Raw genomic sequence first — 21,112 nt, 5'->3', positions numbered from 1 at the left:
GTTAAATACAGAGGTGCTGTATCGATTCTTTTTTACGTTAAGTACAGAGGTGCTGTATCAATTCCTTTTTTACGTTAAATACAGAGGTGCTGTATCGATTCTTTTTTACGTTAAGTACAGAGGTGCTGTATCAATTCCTTTTTTACGTTAAATACAGAGGTGCTATATCGATTCTTTTTTATGTTAAGTACAGAGATGCTGTATCAATTCCTTTTTTATGTTAAGTACAGAGGTGCTATAGCAATTCTTTTTTTATGTTTAGAAACTCCTCAAAATGAAAAGATTTATAAAATGTAACTGTGATGAGTTGATGGAAAGTCTTGAAGAAACAGAAATTCCTGTAGAGCTGAGTTTCCTAGCTTATTGCAGTAGATAAATCAACAGTCATACCTTCCATTTTTAAATTTGTAGATGTTCATGTGTGTAGCACGGCTTATGTGTATATTTTTACATGTAATTTTACATGAGTAAATGTGGTGTTTCCTCTCCAACAATCATACTTCTTTAAAAGAATAAACCTTAAAGGAACAGCTAGCCCTGATCTCAGTGCATATAATGTAGTGAGCTCCAGGTTAGAGAACAGAACATTGATTTTGTGTCTCATGGTTTCCTGGTTGATTAACTTAACTAGATTGGGCTCAAAGAAAAGGCTGGATGAGGGATCTGAGCACATGTGCATACAAAGATGAATAGAAAAACAGAATTCCAGGAGTTCAGTAGAAAACGAATAGATGTCACTGAGGAATGGATTGTGACTAAAGCCTAACTTCATTGTGCCTCACTGGCCAGACTCCACCCCTTAAACTACTTTCTTCATCACAAGCTTCCCCTCTGCCTGGTGCAGGCTTTTGCTCTGGGTTCACATTTCCAGTGTACTACGTTTCTTCACTGAGGCCAACAGAGATTCACTATTTAATTGTTTTAAATCACAGTCTTTGCATAAATGTGTTCCTGAGGGATGGCGGTGCCTGGGGGTCTATAGTTCAACAGTATACCATAGATGTAACGTAAGTGACCATCACAGAACAGACTGTACGTGGGGATGGTGTACTTGGCTCCTGAAGGTGAGATGGAGGCAGAACGTCCCTGTGAAGCCCAGAAGCTGTGCAGAGGGGCCGAGCTCCGATACCAAGAATTTACTAGATTTATTAGTTTCCTGAATAGGAATTCCCATCCCGAAAGGTTGAATGCGAATGGGCCATGTGTGGTTCCTGGGACACAGGTGCAGCACCCCCTAACAGACATTTCACTGCTTTACTGACAGTGTCTAGTGGTTGGTTGAAGGTGTTGCTCACCACTCTGTGGAACCCTCATTTACACTTCCGCCCTCCTCCCCCATTCATTGTATTAGACACCCATGTCACTTTTTTTTTTTCCCATTATGTGTTTTCATAGTCTGTGATTGTGAAAAGTGTTGAGCGAAATGCCTTAAATATGTATGAAGCAAGGAAATGTCTCCTCGGACTTGAAAGCAGTGGGGTTACCATAGCAACCAGTCCATCCCCAGCATCGTGCCCTGCCGGCCTGGCATGTCCCAGCTTGGATATCTTGGCTTCGGCAGGCCTCGGACTCACTGGACTAGGTATAAAATTTATCATTACAGTGGTTCTGATCACTGGGGAAATGTGTGTCTGTTCCCTCTTTCCACCATTGGGGTCTGGGCCTGAATGCCATTTTCTTTGAGCTGTAAGGTGAGGGAAAAGCCACAGAAGCCGATTCATCCAGTCAGGGCTTTTTGTTAGGCTCTGTGGAATTTGGTTGCCCAGATTCTTCTTGTGATGGCGTAAATCATTGAGGTCTGACTTTTATTTTCAGTGACTGTGTTTGTTCTTCTAAATTAAGAATGCCTTTGAGATTGAAGGGAGCCGGCTGACTGTAATTTATGTGTTTGTTCTCTCTTTTGCAATACTGCTATCTGCCCCTGGAGATGGAGATTTTACAGTTTGCTTTTCAAAGAGTAATTGAGATCTGCAGGGGAGGAGGAGAAGGGAAAGGGGAAGCACCTGAACCCACCCCGGGTTAGGCCTAATGAGCCAGAGGCCAGGAGGGAAGATCTTGAACCTTCTTCCTGATCTTGCCATAGTGGCCTCATCCGAGGCTGCTGTCTTACAGGCTGGCCAGGTGCTCTGTCGTGGTTAGGCCCTGTTTATGGGTTTTCTGCCTTGTTCTTCAGTTGCCTTTACACAAAGCCAAGTACAGTAGCCCAGCAAATCACTACACTTTCTTTAGAGTGGATTTGAAACAGGAAAAAAAACCACTTTGAGTGAATTTTTCAAAATTTGTTTTTCTCATATGTATTTTTAACTTTAAAAAGTGTAGTGTAATGGACTCAGTGGTCGAGTGCTTGCCTGGCCTGCGTGATGCCCTCGAGTCAGGCCCCAGCACTGAAAAAAAAAAATTGGTGTGTTTATAGTTTGATTAAGGCCCCAAATAGCTGTGCCAGAAACCTGGACAGTCCCTGGAGCATAGCAATCAATGTCTGTGGCCCAGGACACTGCAGCCAGGCAACTTAGCAGGCACTCGGTTCATCCTCATGGAGACAGAATGAGCACAGAGGCGGAGTTCCTGAATGAGAACCGGTGTCCACAGCCGTGTGCCACACTGTTGCTTCTACTCCCACACACATGCACACGCACACACAGATGCACATTTTATTTTAGGATGAAGCCAGTGTGTGTTCAGAGATCCACAGAACCCTCTAGTAGTAGAGCTTGTCTACTCAGGGACCAGGCAACTGGTCTACCTCAGAAAAATATCCTAGACACTGCCATATGTGAATGGCAGGGAGGGGGTGCTGGGAGCTGATAAAGAGTGGGTCACACAGAGAAATGAAAGCGAGTCCCCCCTTGGGCTGGGGCTTGTCCTGGACAAGCAGGAAATGTGCATGGCACTCGGTGCCCATGGCTGCTGTGCTGGCTTGGGCACATCTGTCTTCCTTTCCTCTTAGCGTCTTTCGTGTATTGGAGACTAAGCTGATTCTTCTGTTGGGTTTGTATAAAGAAAGATTTCCCAGGAGTATTTAAAGAAAAACTGTCACCCATATTTGAGAGGTTAAAAAGTATTCAGTTATATTGATGCTCATTCTAAAGATGATAATGTCTATATTTCAAAGCCTTGAACTTGAGTATATTGACTTGACTTTATCTCTTACAGGTCTGTTGGGACCTACTGCCTTGTCGCTAAACACCTCAACTTCCCCAAACTCACTCCTGAATGCGCTTAACAGCTCAGTCAGTCCTTTGCAAAGTCCGAGTTCCAGCACCCCGAGCCCCACGTTGTGGGCACCCCCACTTGCTAACACTTCAAGTGCCACAGGTCAGTGTCACTTAAGTATAATCAGAGGCATCTCCTTAGACATTGTCTTGTTTCTAAATAAAATTTGCAAGTGATTCGGTTTCTTTAGGTGAAAATTTAGGTTCAAAGCATCCTCCAGCACAGCAGAAATGCCCTGCTGTGTAAATTGGTTGAAAGGAACCAGAACAAAGCAAGGAGCTTTCATACAGGAAGCACATCATCCTCACAGGTGACACACACATCAGGAAAAGCAGCTGTATGCCCAGGCCCTGATGGCAGGAAGGTCACAGACTGAGTGCTGGGAACAGCTTTGTGGGGAGGAACTTGCTCCTCAGTCACGTGGCCAGGCTCAGCCTAACTGCCTTCCTCATCTGTGTGGTGGGGGCATGGGAGTAAATATTGGCTGAAATGGTCTCATTTAACATTTGTTTGTATATTTTAAAAAACCGTTTGTGTGGTTGTACACACATGCCATGGCACTCATGTGGAGGTCAGAGGACAACTTCTTTCTTCATGTGGTTTCCAGGTATCAAACCCAGATTATCATGCTTGGATGCAAGCCCCCTTTACGTATTGAGCCATCTTGTCAGCCATTTATGATTTAATGTTACATCTATTTACAGAGAGTTCTTAAAATGTTCCAAATTGATAGTTTTTGGCTTTTTTTTTTTTAAGAGTTTTGTATTGTTCTAAAAGATAAACAGTTGTAGGGCTGGAGAGACGGCTCGGGAATCTAGGTTCAGTTCCAAGAACCCACATGGCAGCTAACAACTGTCCATAACTCCAGTTTCAGGAGCTCTGGCACCCATTCTGACCTCCGTGGGCATTACAGGACACAGGTGCACTTCCCATGCATGCAGGCCATACACACATACATATCAAATAAAAATAACAAATAATGTATTTTTTAAAGCATTAACAATCGCTTCTGGGTGGCTCCCTGTCTAACACTTCTCTCTAATGGTTACTACAGGTTTCTCTGCTATACCACACCTGATGATTCCATCTGCTGCCCAGGCTACCTTAACCAATATTTTGTTGTCTGGAGTGCCTACCTATGGGCACACAGCCCCATCTCCCCCACCAGGCTTGACTCCTGTTGATATTCATATCAACAGCATGCAAACAGAAGGCAAAAAATTACCAGCCTCTTTAAATGGACACGCACAGGTAATGCCCTTCTGCAAGGTGGCATGGGGTGGGGCGGCATGGCCTGTGCTGTTGGTAGAGAGAGATGCCACTTGCAGCCCGTTTCAGAGTTTACCTGAAGGGATTCCTAAACTGTATTCACGTTTCATTCATGATTTCAGTCTTCAAACATGAAATATGGTGCAATATCCACTTCATCACTTGGAGAAAAAGTGCTGAGTGTGAATCATGGTGATCCCTCCCTGCAGAGCACTGGGCCGGAGCAGACTTCCTCCAAGTCAAACCCTGCAGAAGGTGAGGAACTGAGATAAAGGGGCCTGGGAGAAGTCCCTGCCAGTCCCTCTCATCAGTGTGGCTCCTAGCTGGGCTGAGGGGCCTGGGTCTTTGGGGATTCTGAACTGCTATTGCTCAGTAGTTCTGACCACTCCTACCTCAGCTATGAGGACAGTCAGTATTTTGAATGAAATTCCAGAGAACGTGGTAAAAGATGGGCTGAAAGGAGGTTTCCACAGAAATACCACTTTTCCATCATTGACTAATGGAACAGCATCATCTTACTAAATGTTTCCCTATAAACAGACCCCCAAAAACCTTTCAGAAACAGGAGTGGGGCCTTGAGTTGTTCATTGGAAGAGCATTTGCCTAACCTTTCGAAGGTTTCGTTCCCAGTAGGGAGGAAAAGGACTAAATTTGGGGCTGAAGATATACTCGGTGGTAGATGCTCGGCTAGCCTGCCTGAAGCCCTGAGTTCAAACCCTAGTACTGCAAGAAAGAAAGAGAAAGAAAAAGGCAGGAAGGAAGCACTGAGCTCTCACGGAGTGTGGGTACGTCTTCTGTACCCCCAGCGGTCTTTAGGGAGCACGGATTCTTCAATTTGAGATCCTACACCAACATGAGTTTGCCACGGAGTCTTCTTTGGGGCTGAGAGTGTTGCTACAACTGCACAGACTTGGGCCTCCACAGAGCTCTTGATTTTTCTCCGCTGCAGATAATTGCCCACTGTAAAGTTTGGATTTTCTCCTTCCCTCCTCTCCCCTGCAGGTTGTAATGACGCTTTTGTTGAAGTGGGCATGCCAAGAAGTCCTTCCCATTCTGGGAACGCAGGTGACTTGAAGCAGGTGCTGGGCCCCTCCAAGGTCTCCCGTGCCAAGCGGCAGACAGTGGAGTTACTGCAAGGCACAAAGAACTCCCAGCTACGGTACGTGTTCTCCTGAACCCCCACGGCGCTGTGGGCAGAGCTACCTGGTGGGAAGAGTCTGTTCTGAGGTCAGTGCTTAAGACTCTGACTCAGGTTAGACCTCATCATGGGCTTTCTCGTTTCTTTTCATGATTATTTTTAAAGAGTCCAAGGAATGACATCCACAAATTTTCATCCTTACCCATCTTTAGAATCTTCCTCCTACTTAGTTGTTGGGTTTCTCTCTGTGTCCTTAAAGCTAGCCCTATCACCCTGAAACTAACATTCTCTCTGCTCTTCAGGGCTGTGTGGGGGCAGTTTTTAGTCTCTGGCTTTTGCTGTTAGACATTTTCCCACCATGAAACTTTCCATCTGGCTTTGAAAGTCTTTATTAAGTAAGCTGTGGCTCCTTTTTTTTTTTCAGTTCAGGTAACTGTAAACTTGTAAACTTTTCCATCAGTTGATGACTTATTAGTAGACATCCTCCTCACAGAGCACAGTGACCAGTCCGCCCCCCTTGTTTCCTTTAATCCCTGCCCACAGGTGGCAGGTTCCATTCCACCCTCCCCATCAGTGGGTTCCTCTCCTGTCTTGTTAACTTCTTGGCTATCGTTATAGGATGTCTTTATGCAAAAATTAGCACATATATTCTAACTTCCTCCATTTCTTACTAAAGAACCATTTTGCTTTGGAAACCCTGGTCTCATTTTGCCCCGCTCTCATTTGTCTGTCTGTCTGTCTGTCTGTCTGTCTGTCTGCCTTTACCTGGCTCTCATACCCCAAATGGCCATTCTTCCATGTAGATTAGAGAAGCACTTTGCTCTTGGTTGCACGTTTGCAGCCCACACCCTTTCCCTGTTGAACACATTCTCGGTCTTTCCTCTTCTCTCTGGATGGGGCTGCAGCCTCCAGCACCGTCTCCCATCAACTTAGCCTGACTTTTCTCTGAAGTCTGACTGCCCAGCTTCTTCCCCCTTTGCCCCCCGACCCCCCCGTTACTGCTCTCCTGCCCTTTGGTATGAGCGAACGTGCGGTGGTGTTTTAATTCCTAGTTCAGATGTCCTCCCTGAAGCCTCTGTCAACATCTGTCAAGCAGGTTTATTGCTCCTGTCTTCCAGAAGCTCTCTAGAATCCTCTAACACAACTGAATAATTGAATGAGTAGAACTGAACTAATGAGCTCTGACTTGTGCATGTACCCCAGTACATCATGGGTTCCAACTCAGGTATGCAGCCTATTATAGGAGGCACGTGGAGGCTCTGCTGGTCACCTAAACAGGCTCTGGAGAATCTGTATTCATGTGCTACTCTTTTTTTGTAACCAGTAGCACAAGCAGTCCACACATGTGACTTCTGTCCTCCATGTACCTCCAGACTTAGCAAGTCTGTTTAGACTTTGTCTGCATGAATCGTTGATATTTGGTTGATGTACAAAAATTAGAAACCTTGTCTGTACATCCCTGTGTACTGCATTCAAGATACCAAGTGCACCATCTGTAATGTGGGTGTATATTGTGAAATTGTTTCCAACCCTGGTCTTAGAGCCAGACGGCCCAAGTTCAAATTCTGGCCCTGCTGTCTACCCACCCCTCCATGTGTCCCCCAGTGAGGCTACAGTACTACCTCAGTGTTACTGTGCCATGGCATTGCTCTGGAGATTGAATGAGATGAGGAAGCAGAAGCACGCAGTGTCCATGGCACACGGGAAACAGGCAGCATGCGACTCTGTGACGTGGACCAGTAAATTCTCAACTCTCTTTGACAGCAGCACCGACAGGTTGCTCTCGGACCCTGAGCTAAGTGCTGCAGAAAGTCCTCTGGCTGACAAGAAGGCCCCGGGGAGCGAGCGAGCAGCTGAGAGAGCCGCAGCTGCCCAGCAGAACTCAGAGCGCGCCCGCCTGGCCCCGCAGCCTCCGTATGTGCACATGCAGGTAATGCGGCCAAAGGCAGCCATTGAGGCTCCCGGCTTCCTGCGAAGAACACCGGGCACGCATCCCGCATCCGCAGTGCAGAGGTCGGGCCGCCCCCTGCGCCTGGTCAGTGTGAAATGTGAACAGAAGCAGGGGCTGGGTGTCGGTTTTGCCGTGTTAAAAATGAAATGTAGGGCTTAGCTTAAGTGAAAATGATTTTTTATAGTATTAATTATGGTGATAACAATGCGCATCTGTTATTTGGAGTTTTAGAGAGTTGTGATGCCTCAAAGACATGGTCTTGGAGAAATAAATCCAATACTCTTCTGTCTTGGAAATGAAGTTGATAAATTTGGAGCCACGTTGAGATGGTTATGCAAACAGCCAGTGTGAAGTTAAGTCTTCGGGAGAAGCTGAACGGTAGTTCATGGCCTGAGGGTCTCCTGTCCATGGCGGCTCCCCCTCCTCAGCCAGGCCTTTCTCTGTGTCCGTTTTCAAAGCCTTCGGCTAATTTCTCAGAGCAGATTGCTGAGCGTAAATAAAATTCAGATGTCTGTTCTGCACGTAGGGCACACCAGGTGAAGCTTCAGTGCTTGTAGGGGGACAGCTCATCTTTCAGTACCACGATGACTGAGTAGACTTACCTAGTTCATGGATTCCTCTCTCTCCCTCATCCCATCACCTCCAAAACAGTCACACAGCCTTAGAAATAAACAGTATTATGTTGAAAACCTAATTCACGGAGCTAAATTATACTGTGTTAATTCCAGTGTGACGTACAATCCAATCCTTGTGGTTGTATCCTCATCCTTTGCATTTGAACATCTGTGTGCACTTTCAGGTAGAGAGAGTCCACGGCCTTCATTCACCAATATTTTTCTGGTGGATTCATTTTTGGCTACTCTAAGTTAAAATTCTCTGGTTTAGGAAACACCAAATCTCCTTTATTGTCGGACATCCTAACACTTTATGACCCTGTTGTGAGTTTGGTCATTGTGTGGCTGCTATGTCTATTGGGCTTAGGCTCCAAGTGAAATAATTTCATCTTTCTTTTAGGATGAAAACGTTTTTGATAGTGGCAGTTCGTCTTAAATGGATGAGCTTATGCCATTAGGGAGAAGCTGGCTTCTAAAATCACCCAGAGTAGGCAAAGAGCTTGATAGAAGAAACAATGTGTGTGCCCCATTTTGTGTCTGTCTCCTTACCCACCCTTGGGGAACCATATCTCCAGCTCTTTGCACACTTCTCTCTCTGACTGATTTATTCTAAAGTGACTTCTCTTAGCCCTCCAAAGACTTTAAGTCATTCAAGCTGTAGATTTTTTTTTTTTTTTTTTTTTTTTTTTTTTGTCTTTTTGAGACAGGGTCTCCCTGTAGCCCCAGCTATCCTGGAACTCACTATGTAGACCAGGCTGGTCTACATAGTGAGAACTCACAGAGATCCACCTGCCTCTGCCTCCCAAGTGCTTGGATTAAAGGCGTGCGCCACCACGCCCGGCTTGTAGATTATTTTTGATACATTATCATATTCTTCACAGAGCTCAGCACTCTCTTTAAGCAGTAGGCACTCGGTAATTATTAGTTGAAAGAGTTAGGGTAGGTTTTCCTGATGCTTTGCCCCTGGGCATTAAAGGTGATTTTTAACTTCCAATGCAAGTTTAGCACAGCAGTGTCCTCAAACACTGTCATCTAAAAGCATCTCCTAATGTGTTCTCCTAATGTGCTGCCATGTTTTTAGGGTCACAATGTGTTCTGCGATGGCCTAGGTTTAGTTTGCCACCTTAGCATAAGGATTGGTCACAACTTGGTGTACTCTCTCAAGTGTCCTGTTTCTGACTGCATATTCTCTGGGGACCATACACACACACACACACACACACACACACGTGTATATATATGTATATATACTGATAACAGTCTTCCTGACAGAAGAGTCAAAGAGCTCTGCCAAATGATTCTTCGTTTCACGGTAGATCTTTGAGACCCCCTTAAATCAAGTCTTATCTGTCTCCCCGATGGAGGTGAGGACAGATTAGTATCTGACGTGTAGCCACGTGGCACACTTCCTTCAGTGAGGCCTATTCTGGTCTCCGCATAGGCCTGGCCACACACTGTCACCCTTCAGCATTAATGCAACCAGTGCATGGTGTTGCCTGTTCCTACGCAGTGAAGGGGAGCTAGGCTCAGTTTTATTACATTGTTAGTGATTAAAGCTAGGTCTTTTCCATGTGTCTCACTTCAAAAGCCAGGATGAGCCAGTTTGGCTGATAACAAGCAGTATTAGGACTGTCCCAATTCTCATGGTTTTTACGTAGTGTAGAGGGGATTTTGAGATGGAAAAGACAAAGGGTACTTGATGGCATTCAGATAACACATTACTTTGATGCTTGTACCACTGGTAGGATCTTCACTTTGCGGTAACATACAGTGGTACCAGTGTGGACGGTAGTCCTAGTGAATAAGAATTTATTTTCATTTGCAAGAAAAAAAAATCTAACTTTGCCACTGCCCTGGCTTCAAGCTAGAAGTCACAGTGTGACTCTGGCTGGTTTTGAAGACTTTTTGACCTTGGTTACATTTGTCTACGGTGTAGAACTTAGCAGCTGTCCCCAGCTGATTCGTAGGACTTAAGAAAACCTCTGTCCTCTAAGCATGGGTATTGGCGGGTCGTCGGGAGAGTGGTAACGGGGCCCCTCCTCTGCTTCGTTTTCAGGCATTTGACTATGAACAGAAGAAGTTACTAGCCACCAAAGGTAAGTGGTTTCCACTTTGCTTTGCTTTTTTATGTAGAAGTGGTTTTACGGTATTCCTGGTGATTGGAAAAGCAAGGTGTTTATCAAAAGAAACCCAAAATAGTAGAGTTCATGTTACACAGATGCTGTTGCAATAAAATGTTTGAAGAACACCAGTACAATGAAGTCTTGTAGCTTTTCCTTGTTTACTGTTTTGTTGGATAAAATGTTTTATTAAAATATTCTTAGTCATTTTGTGTTAAGAAATAACATTCAGTTATAATTTCTTCACATATGTCAAAGGAACCTTGTTCATCAGTATTTTATTTAAGACATGCATTAAACACACCAGAACTTTCTCTTATATTCTGTTTTTCAAAGCGATGTTAAAGAAACCAGTGGTAACTGAGGTCAGAACGCCTACCAACACCTGGAGTGGCCTCGGGTTCTCAAAGTCCATGCCTGCCGAGACCATCAGGGAGCTGAGAAGAGCCAACCACGTGTCCTACAAGCCCACGATGACAACTGCCTATGAGGTGTGTGGTCCTGTCCGAACATTGCCCACAATAGCCAGCTCCCTCCTGTCCCTGGTTCTGCATGGATGGACTGAGTGGCTGAGTGGAATCAAGTTAATCTTACATAGTAACCATTTTCTCTCCTCTCAAAGTTGTTTATCAGCTGTTAAGGAGGTAGAAATTCGGAGGTGAGTTTTTGTTGGGGGAAGGGTTATCATAAATGACAGAGAGAGGCTGAGAGCAAGCAAAGGCTGGCTGTAACTTTTCATAAAAATGTACAAAGGTGGGTCTGGAGAGATGGCTCAGCAGTTAAGAGCACTGGCTGCTCTTGCAGAGGAACCGGGTTGAATTCCCAACGCTCACATGGTAACTTCAGTTCCAGGGGCTCTAATGCCGTCTTCTGACCTCCGTGGCCATTGCATGCACATGGCATACCTACATACATGCAGGCAAAATAGTCATATACATAAAATAAAAACAAATTAATTAAAAATTTTTTAACATACAAGGACTCTTTTGTCCCAGGGTAGCCCTAGCAAGGCCACCATTGGGAGACTAGACAATTCTCAGCATGTGGAGGAAGGACCCCAAGTTCTGCCCTCCCCTGGCATGTGACTTCTGAGCAGACCCTGTTCATTTGAGAGTGTCAGACTTTGGCTATAAATAAGCCTTAGGGACTGGGGGTCTGGCCAGAGCCAGCTTGCACACACATGGTCCTGGGAGACTGCAGAGTTAGAGTGGATGAAATTGGTGAATCCAAGCATCCTGTTCATCCACAGCCCTGCAGGCTGCAAATGTGCTGGCAACGGTCTCACGATTGTTAGTCTAATAACTAGCATTTGTAGACGGACCTTCTCCTCTCCACCCATTTTCTTTGTAATAAGCCTGTTGATGAAAGGCGAAAGCAAACATTAAAAAAAAAATTCTGGGGGTGGGGAAGAAATTCTTTGTCTCTTTTGAGTAAGCGGAAAAGAAAATACTATTGAAATACTGAACAACAGTCCCCTGGGGGCTCCCCCGTCAGGGTGGTGGGAGCCAGCCAGCTGGCAGCCTGTGTTTAGGATTGAAGTGACCTTCCGCAGTGGAGCGGAGGAACCATTGTAAAACAGTTCCAGGCTGTAGGAGTCCACACCTCCTCCCCCCACCAGAGCTTTGAGAGGAAATCAACATCCTCTTTTGTTAGCAAAAGCTTTACCTTTACCTTGAGACTTTCAGCCTTACATCAGCAGCCAGTGGTCCGTTTCCTTCGCCTCTGCCTTTGGCAGAGTGAAGTGTGGGTTGTTCACTGTGATTTCGTCATTTCTAAAATGAATCCTTTAGCTTTAGAAATAAAATGGTCAGGTTTACAGGGTCCGATAACCCTCAGTGGTTGTATGTACCAACTTGATGAGACTTCACTCTTGGCAGCCTGCATTCCCATTCGGGTTGTACTGACCGGGACATCATAGAGACCACGGTTCCCAGGGACACAGTGAGTTCTTGGTAATGTTGGGTGGTTATTACTATTTCAACTGGAGAACTTTGTCCATAAGAAAACCAAGGACTGGGGCTGGAGAGATGGCTCAGCGGTTAAGAACACTGACTGTCCTTGCAGAAGACCCAGGTTCGAATCCCAGCACCCACATGGCAGCTAACAACTGTCTCTAACCCCAGTTCCCGGGGATCCGATGGCCTCTTCTGTCCTCCGCGGGCACTGCATGACATGGGTGCACTTACCTACATACAAGCAGTACACGCATACACATAAAATAAATAAAAAACCAAGGATTGACTGTGAACACTCTTTGGAGGAAGTAACTGCACATTCAAGCTCCGTATACTTTTTAAAAAATACTTTATTATTTTTATGTGTACCAGTGTATTGCCTGCATGTATGTAAGTGTACCCATGTTGTGCGATGCCTGTGGAGGTCAGGAGAGGGTGTTGGATCCCTTGGAACTGGAGTTACAGATGGCTGTTAGCAATCATGTGGGTGCTGGGAATTGAACCCCCTGGTCTTCTGCAAGAGCAGCCAGTGCTCTTAACCTCTGAACAGTCTCTCCAGCCCCTCCTTATGCTTTCTGTATACAGAGCAATACTTCTGAGTATTGTGTGAGCACATAAGGTATTAGCAAGAATTATTTTAAGTGGATGAGGTTCAATTCTTTGTGTTTATAAGGTAGGTTTTCAAGTACAAATTTATTCAGTCCCCACAAACTTCCAGTGATAAAAGAGGGTCCCAGGATGAATAATGTTTTATCGTCATAGTCAGTAAACGTCAGAGAAAAATCTTGAATTCATTTTACAGAATTTCCTTAAACAGCTCTCCCTAATGAACGATTTAACTCAAGGAGTGCATAGGAAAGGGGGACGTGTAACTGAAACTGAGCCATGTGGCATGGTTTTAAGATGTAGCGATCATTTGGAGGAAGAATCTGCATTTCTGTTGAGCTCTCTCAGATCTCATTTGGCAGGTAGGGAGTGAGGAGTGACCACATGGGTGAGGCCAATGCAGGCAGGCCTGAGGAGCACAGCTGTGCCGGGCTGCCAAACGAAGGGGGTTGTAGGCAGTGCAGACGTGTGGCCTTGATGACCCTCTGTTCCTGTTCCTGCCCAGGGTCAGAGAGGGTTTTTTTCTGTGTGCGGAAATGTTCAGGGCTCTGTCCCAGGGCCTGAACCCCCTCTGTCTCTGTTGCTTTGGTTGTCTTGGGCTAATCTGCTTCATCCCCCAGATTGGTGTCTGCTCATTCACTGTAACAGGTGAGGGTAGGGGCTGGAGAGATGGCTCAGTGGTTAAGAGCACTGGCTGTTCTTGCAGAGGACCCAGGTTACAATCCCAGCCCCCACATGGCAGCTAACAATGGTCCCTAACTTCATTTCAGGGGATCCGATGCCCTCTTCTGTCCTCCACGGGCACTGCGTGACATGGGTGCACATACACACAGGCAGGCATCACACTCATACACATGAAATAAACTTGGAAAGGTTAGGGTGACCAGTGAGACTGGAGCACAGGCTGGCACTGCTGCTTTTCCCTGCCTTGGTGAATGCTACGAAACGTAGACCCCAGCAGTCTTCAGGAGAGGTGTTCTGGAATTGCCTTGGGACTAGGTCTTTTCTAATTTCAAATGTATTAGAATGGGGGGAAGGGGCTCCTGACGCTGCACTACCAGATGTTCCGCAGCAGCTGTTCTGTGTACGTGCATGCCTTTCCTTTACCCTGTAGTAGCTCAGAAAAATTGAAAAAAGGTTAGTGTGGGTTGAGACTGGCTCCTGTCGATGAAGGATTTGGGGAAGATCTGGAACTATTAGAATATAGTCCCCATTAAAAGAGAGAGCCAGTGTATGTTTTTATCTAAATTGTAGGGTGGCCTTACAATTCACCCTCTTTAACTTTTTTCCCAAAAAGAAAATCCAAAGGGACAAGCAAAGTACGGGCAGTGCGCTGCAGCATGCTTGGCCGTTAAGACCCTGGTGGCCGAGCGCTGCTCCTCAGTGTGCCCCCCCCCCCCCCCAGTGCTCCAGGGACTTGGGGCTTCCTGCTTCAGGATATTTGCTTGGTGCAAGAATTAGATACTTTTGAACGCTGTACTCAGCATTAGTGGGAAGTTAGAGTTGTGTACTTTTTCAAGGTTTTAGACAACTAAGTAATTATTCCATTCTAAAGATCCAAGGCTGGAGCTCTCCAGCTTTGTTTTCCTTCCGAGACTGAAAACTTTGACCCTAACCACTTGGTGTTGAATTGGAATATCAAAAACCAAACAAAAGGCCAGCTTTATTTTAGCTATTTATTTATTTAGCCTTTTTGAGACAGGGTCTCCCTCTAGCTCCAGCTGGCCTAGAACTTTTTATGTAGACCAAGCCAGCCTTGATCTCACAGAGATCTGCCTGCTTCTGCCTCCCCAGTGCTGGGATTAAAGGTGTGTACCACCATTGCCCTGCCAAAAGGCCAGTTTTGAATATGTCCTTAACCCTTCCTGCACTGGATATTAGTAAAGATATTTTCACTGGAAAATAAAAATGTAGTTTTTTATTTTGGAGCCATAATTTCCCTAGATCTGAATCAGCAAAGGTACCCCATAGATAGAGGAAAGAGAATATTTTCTATAAGATTTGAATTTTTAATTGAATTTTTTGCAAATTTCATACACTATATTTTGATCATATTCTGGCCCCTCTCCTATCTGCACCCCTCTCATAGCCCTCCACCATATTTCATGTGTTCTGTCTTACATGTTAAGGCCTATCAACTCAAGTTTAGGTTCCCACAGGTCCTTCAGTATGCATTCATCCCCTGGAGCCTGCTTAATCTATTTAGCATCATGTGGTTAGAGAAAACCAACTCTTATTCTCCCAGAGGTTACCAGTTACCAGCAGGTTCCTCAGCAAAGGTTGGGGCTTCTGACCCATTTCCCCACTTCTCTGCTACGATTTTGTCTGGCTTGAGCTTGCATGTGTCTTGTGCATGCTGTCACCACTGCTGTATGTTCATATGAGCAAGTCCCCAGCTGCCTGGAAACCTTTGTGGTCATCCACCCCTCTGGATCTTAGTCTTCCCGCCCCCTCTTCCACAGTGGTTCCCGAGCTTTGGGCGGCAGAGGCTGGATACAGACACCCTACTCAGGTACAAGCACTCTGCAGTCTCTTAATCTCTACATTTTGGCCAGTTGTGGCTTTCTGTGTTAATCACCATGTGTTGCATAGGAAGCTTCACTGCTGAGAGTTGAGAGAAGCATTAGTGTTCGCTCTACTCCATTCTACTGTGTTCCCTGAGCCTTAGGTGTAGAGCTTACATTGTAGATGTGTCACTTAGGACTGGACCTCTCACAGACACTTATTCTCTACATTTGACCAGTTGTAGAATTCTGTGATAGTCTCCATCTGTTGCAAAAAGAAGCTTATTTGAGTGGTGGGAGGTGCACTTGTCTATGAATACAAGGATTCGTATTTAGAATACGGTTAAGAAACGATGTTGGCTTAGGTATGTGACAAAAGTACGTTTTTCTCTAGGGTCTGCGACCTCTCCACCCATGTATATTTGGCCATGTTTACAGTACTACACTTGAGTTCACACCTTGAGGAGGTCTTAAGTCCAATTAGACAGCTCTTGATTACTCCTAAGATAGAAGTACCACTTAGTGCACCAGTAGAGATCATTTCCTGGGCTGATTGCTGTTGTGGTTCATAGACTTTACAGCTGGATGGGATCATTGATTAGTTTTCTCCTTTGGCAGTTTTCATATTGTCTTCTGATGCTATGGGAGTTAGTCTTCAGAGATGAGGCCTCCAGATCGATTGCTCCAAGTCCTGTGTCCAGAGTGTGGCCTGTCTTCAACAATAGGGTCTGACCTTCAAGTGTGAGGCAGTCAAGGGCTGTGACAATAGCCTGTGTTATTTAGGAAGTCTCTTGTACTACCCTGACCAACAACTCAAAGGTTGCTTCCCCTGCCTGGCCCTGTGTTCTTTCTTATATAGTCTTCACCTATACATACGTGCACAGAAAGAGGGAGAGACGGGGGGGAGGGGAGAGAACAGAGTGTTTTTTGATCATCTTTTGAACTAATACAGTTCCTTCTGGTTTTTCACACCATCTAAACATTATCCCTTTTCTCTCTCCCTGTATAGCTGATTCCAGGAAAGGGAATCTTTGAGATTCATTCAGTATTGTTGCAAGTGTAAATCATCTGTTGTGTTCCCGAGTCAGCTCTGTGCACTAGAGATACCGGGTTTGAACACAAGGTTCTTGCTTTCAGGAACAGACCTGTTTTCTATTGGGTAGGAGAAACACAAAAGCTCAGTAAGCAGGAATGCATAGGGTAATGGAAGTCCCTGATAAATATGAAACCGAAGCTGCTTTAGTTCCAGTAGCCACAAGCAGGCTTCATGGGCAGACGGCAGTCAAACTGGTAAACCTTAAGTAGCAAGGTCCAATTTTGTGTCAATCTTGGGGAAGACTACTATGTCAAGGAACTGCCATGATCATCATGGCATCAGAACTAGTGGAGAATTCTTGGAGCAGAAGGTGGGTAGAAGAGTGCATCCTTGGAGGTCAGGTTGGAAGAAGACCAGTCCTGGAATACCCCAGGCCATGGTAGAGCAGAGTAGAATCATGGAGAAGTATGAAGCATCTCTGCCCATCCTACCAGTCAAGGTCGGCAGAAACCCAGGTAGAGGCCGGCATCAGAACACCAGCCTTGTTTTGTGTAATGGATCACAGGGGATGGCCTTTGAAGAGGCAGTTAGCCCCAGCTTGGAGGCTGAGAGAAGTGGGCGGGCTAGGAGGATGTCAGAGGTATTTTCAGAGTTCACCATTAGGTTAAATGTGTTGAGGGATGAAGGAATCAAGCACGGGTGGTGCATACAGGTGTGTGGTGGAGCATCAGGTGTGTGACGGATTCTCTGGCTAGGATATAGGAGTTCTAAAGGAGGAGGAGGTTCAGTGTAACTGGTGGGCATGGGTCCTCAGTGACTTCGTTTAAGATGCTTATCAAGCAGTATAACAGGTGTCAGATGACAGTTTCTGATTCTTAAGTTCCACAGGGATGTCAAATCTAGAGGCAGAAACCTAGTTCCCAATCTTGATGAGCTTCACAGAGGTTTGAAATCACTAAATGAGAAGGAAGAAATGAAGAGGTTTCCCGGAACCAAGCCTCAGGGGTCCCTGCCATTTAGAATGGAAAAGAGGAGGAAGGCCCCACCAAGGGCATAGGGAGATGAGAAACCTCAGCATGGGGGCGCCACGCCGCCAGGTGGACATGTTTAAGGGAGGGCATAGTAGCTGTGGTTGCACGGTCGTGAGACCGAGTTCAGTAAGTTTACTGAAGTGAGTAGACTTCAAAATTGCCATTGAGCAAATCAAAGGATGTTGCCTCTCGCACCATGATCAAATACCTGATTAAGGGGGTGAATCAGTGCAAATTCATTGCAAACTTTTGAGTTGTTATAAATTATTCTCATTTTAAACTTGGAAAATTAAAAGTATTTTTGATTTAAAAATTTTTAAATTTTTATGAGTGTTATACCTGCATGTATGTAAATTCACCTGTGCTGTGGAAGTCAGATCCCCTGGAATTGGAGTTTCTGACAGTTGTTAGCTGCCGTGTGGGTGCTGGGATTCGAATCTGGGGCCTCTGCAAGAATAGCCAGTGCTCTTAACTGCTGAGCCACCTCTCCAGCTCATTTATTGAGAATTTTATGTAATACATTTTGGTCATACTCAGACTCTCCCCCCGCCACTCTGCCCTCTACCCCCAACTTTATGTCCCCTATTATTTTTAGTATTTGAGAATTTTAAAGGATGCATTATCCCAAGTCACTGGAACTTGCTGGCAGGACCATGTCCTTGTTGGGCCCGCGGGGGAGGCACCAGCTCTGTTCCCCACTCTGGATGCTAGGCTGGGAGCTTGCATCTTCTTCCAATCTTGTGTGAAGTAAGGCAGAAACCCAGCGCTGAACCTGGTGTGTGTGTGTGTGTGTGTGGGGAGCTTTCTGCTTCCTAAAAACAAGGATGAACTCAACCAGTACTGTTCCAATTTTATAGGAAGGATTCTTTGTCCTGTGTGCTCCCTGAACTCTGTCCCGTGCAATCGGTTCCCCTTGGGGATGGGATAAGATGTACCTGTCTCTGTCCTTGGCTGCTGGAGGACAAAAGCTACATCCTGAGAATCAGTACCCTGGGTAGCAACAAAAGGGAATCTCAGTGGTCTCCTTTGGGTTCATTTCTCCCCCCACACTGGGAGCAACTTTAGCTCATCCTTCTGGCTTGGACGGTTTGCAGGGCTCCTCCATGTCCCTCTCACGGTCCAGTAGTCGCGAGCACCTGGGAAGTGGCAGTGAATCTGATAACTGGAGAGACCGAAATGGACTAGGACCCGCAGGTCACCACGAATTGGCAGCGCCCATTGGCAGCCCCAAGCGCAAGCAGAATAAATCAGGTGGGCTTCGACTTCTGTTCGGACTTAAAGATGTTCTTATCAGCTTAGAATGTGGACGTTTGGTTTGAGGTGGTAAGGTATAACTCTGGTTCCGGAGGTAGAAAGTGCTGGCTACGAATCACGTGCTCCTCCTTCCATGAGGCCACCCAGTTTCTCCGCGACTCTCTCCTCTCACTGTGCTCTGTGCACGCTCTAGCACTTACTGTATCGTTTATTTACAAATACGTTGTGCCCTGTACAATCCGAGCTCTGCAGTTCAGGCACAGTGATAGTCAACACTTGCTTATTTTGGTTACTCTTTTGAGACAGGATTTCGCTGTAGCCCTAGCTGGACTGGAGCTCCCTCTGCAGACCAGACTGGCCTCCATTTTCTGCCTGCCTTTGCCTCCCAAGTGCTGGAATTAGAGGCATACACCACCGTACTTGGTGAGGACTTACTAAATGCCATGTGCCAGGCAGGGTGTCTGACACCGCGCAGGCAGATGCGCTGTAACATTTGTGCAAAGAATAATATACACAAGCATTCAGTGACAAGTGATGGAAATGTGAAAGCAGTTGAGAAAATACTGTCGGATTAGCATGTTAGAGAAATGAAAAAAATCAGCTGTTAGAGGGGAAGGACAGCATTTGGCTTTTTACAAGACATAGCTGAATTAGCATAAACAGGAAAGGCACTTCAAGACACGGTTATTTTGCCTAAGGTAAATACGGTGAGCATGGTGTGTTTGTAAGAGCACACCCTCTCCTAGGGGGTATAAGCGTGTAAACAGACAGACATCCACACAGCACAAGGTGTGTTCCTAATGCACTTTATTTAGGGTTCTTGGCAAATTTGGAATTTCAAACATGTAGCCTGTAATATCTAAAGAAAGGCATCGCAGATGAGTGCATTAGTCGTTACTGGCAAAGTGGCTGCAGGAGTCTCAGATTTAAAGAATAGAAATATCATTGGCCAAGTCTGAAGAAGGCACCGTCAACTCTTAGTCCCAATGGAGCCTGGAGACTTCCTCCTAGGTACTGGCTGAATCCGCTGACACGCACAGTGTTGTCAGCTGGCATCTGGCACAGACCTGGGTGTAGCCCAGCAGAAGCTGGTTTTGTGGTGCTTGTCAGTCTTTCTTTTCATTTAACATTGGATAGTTTTCACAAAACTGACTGACTGTACCAAGCAGTTGCACTGACATTTAGGATGGGTTCGTTAGCAAAGAGAAGCAATTACAGAAGCCCAGCTATTTGGTTTCATCAGGAGTTTTACGAGTGTGAAAGTTTGAAAGATACAAAAGCTATCAATAGTCAACACAAAAAGAAATGTTAGGGAAACTTTGAGCCATTATAAACATTTATCCCTGCATGTCTTATTCAGAAGAATCTATTATTTAAATTTTTCCTGACATGCTTTACTTAGCCCAGATCTAGCAAGTATTTTACACTGGCTCCACATTTTAACTCCTCACCTCACGTGCTCAGTGTATGTTGCCGGGGGCAGCTGTACTGAGAGCACCAATAAGCTTTTTTTATTCTTTCTACCCCGGTCCACGTCTCGAAGTCTCCATCTTCTCTCGGTACCCTTGTTTATACCAGGTATTCAAATGTAGTTTTTAGTAACTTCCCTCTGCTCCCCCAGAAGGTAAGTTTATTCTTTAGACAATAATTTACATTGTCAGCCTGTGACTTCCACTCCCTGGAGGCCAGTGGTCATTCTGAGGTGGCATGACTTTGCCACCATTGACCTAGTGCCCCCCTGGCCATCCCCACTCTATTACGATTTGGGGGAGGGACTCTGCTTTAACTCTCAGCGGTGGAGAGGCCTAAGAGGTTAAATTATGGGTCTTCCCATTCCTATACCTCCACAATAAAAAACCACCTGTTTTCAAGAGAGAAGAATTTAATAAATTCCTTCCGGGTGGGATACACGAAGGGCTTCTCAGTAAGGAGATGGAAGTTGGAGAAAGCGTGTGTGGCACCAGGAATGGTTCACAGTAGACGCTGAGGTTCAGCGGTGCACAGGAATGGACTGTATGCATCTGCCTGCTCCTGTCAGTTTGCTGGGAATCCCTCTTAGGGCTGTTTCCTTCCTGTGAGAGGATGGAGCTCTCACCATAAGTCATGGGGTTAGGAAGACTGCACACCTCTGCCAGATCCTCCAGTGCAGTGATTGGTGATGCACGGAGCATGGTTCTGGGTTGTCAGTTGGTCTGACAACCAGACTATAGACAAGACAGACCTCTGTGTTGCTGTGTTAGAAATTTTCCCAAGAACCCTTAGCTTGTATCATGAATTAATCAGGAACTTGAGCCTCATCATTTGTGGTAGAAATGATTTGATGGACTTGCTATCTAGACACATTTGCCAAGGCAATGGGATTCTCGTTAGCTCCTGACTGACGCTCAGGTGTGGTGGCAGTGCACCGTCCTGCCATGCACA

General features: G+C 45.7%; 1 protein-coding gene across 6 annotated transcripts in view; it reads left to right on the top strand.

Annotated features, from left to right (window-relative positions):
* Bicc1 (BicC family RNA binding protein 1) overlaps positions 1-21,112 on the top strand; it is a 280,380-nt gene that overhangs the window by 250,086 nt on the left and 9,182 nt on the right. For 5 of the 6 annotated variants that reach the window (XM_017797134.2, XM_029561566.1, XM_029561570.1 and 2 more), the window contains 9 exons: positions 1,396-1,582; positions 3,154-3,315; positions 4,268-4,464; positions 4,605-4,737; positions 5,485-5,641; positions 7,385-7,550; positions 10,242-10,281; positions 10,642-10,796; positions 18,532-18,688. In XM_017797134.2, the coding sequence (XP_017652623.1) occupies positions 1,396-1,582; positions 3,154-3,315; positions 4,268-4,464; positions 4,605-4,737; positions 5,485-5,641; positions 7,385-7,550; positions 10,242-10,281; positions 10,642-10,796; positions 18,532-18,688 (1,354 nt within the window). The remainder of the gene's footprint in view (positions 1-1,395; positions 1,583-3,153; positions 3,316-4,267; positions 4,465-4,604; positions 4,738-5,484; positions 5,642-7,384; positions 7,551-10,241; positions 10,282-10,641; positions 10,797-18,531; positions 18,689-21,112) is intronic. The other variant, XM_029561567.1, reaches the window with a different exon arrangement.

Source organism: Nannospalax galili, unplaced genomic scaffold, assembly GCF_000622305.1.
Source record: "Nannospalax galili isolate Female #2095 unplaced genomic scaffold, S.galili_v1.0 scaffold1454, whole genome shotgun sequence".
NCBI classification, from domain to species: domain Eukaryota; kingdom Metazoa; phylum Chordata; class Mammalia; order Rodentia; family Spalacidae; genus Nannospalax; species Nannospalax galili.
This window is presented reverse-complemented; position numbering and strand designations above follow the sequence as displayed.